The 3,496-nt window shown below is 38.6% G+C and overlaps 1 protein-coding gene across 1 annotated transcript in view; it reads left to right on the top strand.

Annotated features, from left to right (window-relative positions):
• Positions 1–3,496, top strand: part of LOC106883344 (T-box transcription factor T homolog 1) — a 75,081-nt gene that overhangs the window by 59,702 nt on the left and 11,883 nt on the right. Inside the window, exons 4-5 of the mRNA XM_052970975.1 lie at positions 1,710–1,771; positions 3,125–3,186. Coding sequence (XP_052826935.1) covers positions 1,710–1,771; positions 3,125–3,186 — 124 coding nt within the window. The remainder of the gene's footprint in view (positions 1–1,709; positions 1,772–3,124; positions 3,187–3,496) is intronic.

Raw genomic sequence — 3,496 nt, 5'->3', positions numbered from 1 at the left:
TATATATATATATATATATATAATACAGAATGGGACAAGGACGCAAAACATCCAGACAGTTAGGTGATACAAGAAAGGGACAAAACATCCAGATAGACGATACAAAGAAAACACGGACAGGTCATTCGGAGTTTTCTCTCTTCAGTCGAGATCCAGATTATTTCGTTCTCCGAAATAAACGGAGAGAGAAGGACTCTGAGATTGGGGTGGGGGAAGCGGGGTAAATGCTGTTTATCATGCTGATGAAATATTACGGGTACTGCCATCCGGAATTTCTCTGATCAAAATGTCGGTCTTTTAATGAAATCCTCATCTCTTTAATATATTAACAGAGGGAGCTTAAAGCTACCAAAGATTTTAAAGAACGCCATAAACGATGAGTAAGTCTCCAGACTTCTGAAGATTTATAAAATCCAGATTGAATGCGGAAAGTATCATACAGTCAACTTGAGGGCAGTTTCACTATTAAGGCATGGAGCTGGAATTATTGAATAGAAAAAGCGACTGTCGATGCTATGAAGCGTGTATTCTTCATCTAAGTCGACCGAAGGCGAAAAGAGCAGAACAAAGGTTAATGAGTGTGGAAGAACGTGTAGAACTATAAAAGACAATACTAGGTTTCTATTTAGTAAAAGAGTTCTTCTTAAGGAGGTAATACGTGAAGGGATTTTTAGGGTTAATAGAGTCCCTGCTTTTCCAGTAAAATAAATAAATAACAGAGGAAAATGTGAACAGAAAGAAAACCAAACATTAAGTTAAAGGGGAGATAATTTCGTACATTTTTCGCTGATTGGATATTTTTCAACGAATATTAAGTGAAGAGATAATACCTAAATGCACATTGGCGCAGGAGTGGTTGTGTGGTAAGAAGCTGGCGTACTGATCACGTGGTTTTGGGTTCAGTGCCATTGCATGGCACCTTAGGCAAATGTCTTCTGCTATAGCCTCGGGCCGACCAAAGCCTTGGGAGTGGATTTGGTAGATGGAAACTGTGTGGAATATCATCGTATATCTGTGTGTGTGTGTGTGTGTGTGTGTGAGAGAGAGTGTGTGTGTGTTTGTGCGTGTATGCATATGTTTGCGTGTCTGTGCTTGTCCACACCCCCCACATCGCCTGACAACCGATGCTGGTGTGCTTACGTTCCCGTAACTTAGCGGTTCGACAAAATGAACGATAGAATAAGTACTAGGCTTACAAAAAATAAGTTCTGGGATCGATTTGTTCGACTAAAAGGCGGTGCTCCAGCATGGCCACAGTCAAATGACTGATGAAAGAACGCTCATTATTTGCCTTATTTACATTTGATGGATATTTGTCCTCGTCTTGTTTGTTGTTAACACAACGTTTCGGCTGATACACCCTGCAGCCTTCATCAGGTGTCTTGGGGAAATTTCAAACCTGGATTCTCATTCTTAAGGTATTTTTCGATGTTATTATTATTATTATTATTATTATTATTATTATTATTATTATTATTATTATTGTTGTTGTTGTTGTTGTTGTTGTTGTTATTATTATTGTTCAGGTCAATGCTTGGAATCGAACTCGGAATCTTGGGGTTGGTGGCCCGCGCTCTTAATCACTATGCTATATGCCCGTGGGCTGTTTCCATATTTACAAACCAATCAAGCATTGATTTTAATTAACTTTGATTTAGTTTATGGATTAAGGGCATGGTTTCATAATTCTGTATTTCGGTGTCTTTCAGATCACATCACTGAAAATTAAACACAACCCCTTCGCCAAAGCCTTCTTAGATGCAAAAGAAAGGTAAGTCACAGAATTAAATCTCACAATTGGCAACATCGGTAAATGTTTTAATCCGTTTTACATCTATCAGACACGATGACTGCTCGTCCGAGCTTGTGACTAGCTACGAGTACGCGTCATTGAAATATATCTGGTGTTCTCGCTGGATTTTGTTGGGGGTAAACTTTTCCCCCTCTCTCTCATATTTATTGTTTTTAACACAGCACGTCCGTAAGAGGTATTATCTCAGGACAAATACTGCAGTGATTGGACTATCAACTGGACTGATGATACACAGCGGTCGAGTCGTGAGACTTCTTTGGGCATGTATTTAAGGTTATCAGACAAGGAATGCTGCTCAAGGAACTGCCTTCCAAGTCTTATGATGTTATCAGCCTCGTGTATGCAAACTTGGTCAAGGGATGCACTTCAACACTTGTTGGTTAAAAGATGTACCGTATCCGAAGGGATATGATACGACATTCAAAGCAGTCTGATTCGATTTTAAGCCTCTGCTACCTTGTTTTCGTTTTAGGTAGAGGCGGTCGATGTCACCTTGTTGATATGGAAATTATTCGTGCTTGTTAGTATTTTCCGGGTTTTCACATCAATGGCTCGTATTGCATCAGGTGTCCAATCAAGTAGACCAAATGAACTGGCACAGTAAACACATTGTAGGCCACTGTTTTATTGAATGCGGAGAGTTCTGAGGTCCAAATTTTCTTTATTCGGCTGTAATATTCTTCAGTGACACGTGTTTTGTTACAGGTGCCATTGTAAGATATATTTTCATCCACCCCTAGATACTTGTAACATTCCCCGTTAAATATAGGGGAAACAGTTAAGTCATTGATGGAAGGTTGTGAAGGAAAGCATCTTGTTTTCTTCATCTTCCTTTAAATCTGAAGGTCTTGCAGTTTTTTATAGTCCCAAATGTCGTGATCATTTGTAACGTGTGAATTAAGGATTTGCGTTCTCTCCCCTACAGACCCGACTTCAACTATACTTTGCTCTAGACAGGTCGCTACGTATCATGTTGCTCCAATAATAATAATATGAAGTTGAAAGTGTATCTTGGGTACTGGGTTTGAAAATTCCTTATCAATGATCCATAAATGTCCTCTTTCACTTGTATTTTTCTAACCACATTCGCGTCTAGTTTGCAGTTGATTTCCACAACAGAACATATCTTTGCTTTGTGGTCCCACACACTAATATCTGGCTGGTTGTGTTTTAACTTGGTGACTGCTTTAATTTTTAAGTTTCACCAATCTTCTTTTGTCTCATCAATGTTAATATGGCCAACTTCGTCTATGCATATATGTATACATGCATCTATTGTATATTTTCCATTGTATATTTTCCCGTTTACAGGCCGGAACAGCGAGATATTATTGAAGATCCAAACGAAAGCCAACAGCGAAGTCTTTCTCACTGTAAGTTCAACGAAAGAAATGTCTTTAATTTCAATGGAAATTTCTGTAATCCTTAAATCTTCTTCAATCCTGGTTTCCATTTTGTCTTTCATTCCTCCTGAAGTGAATGAGATCAATACCGAGTGTATTAATGGGGATTGATTTTACATCTATAAATTGGTGATGGCTATAAACTCTCTACCGACACCTGGATACATCTCACTCAATAAGAACTCACTACTTGAATGGACGATAAACAAAATTTGACTGTAAAAAGGATTTAGGTGCTATTAAGTTAGACATGGCCTGGACCAATCTTTGGTCGAAACAT

The sequence above is a fragment of the Octopus bimaculoides genome, chromosome 10, assembly GCF_001194135.2.
Source record: "Octopus bimaculoides isolate UCB-OBI-ISO-001 chromosome 10, ASM119413v2, whole genome shotgun sequence".
NCBI classification, from domain to species: domain Eukaryota; kingdom Metazoa; phylum Mollusca; class Cephalopoda; order Octopoda; family Octopodidae; genus Octopus; species Octopus bimaculoides.
The sequence above is the reverse complement of the archived record's forward strand: the minus strand, read 5'-3'. Positions and strand labels throughout refer to the sequence as shown.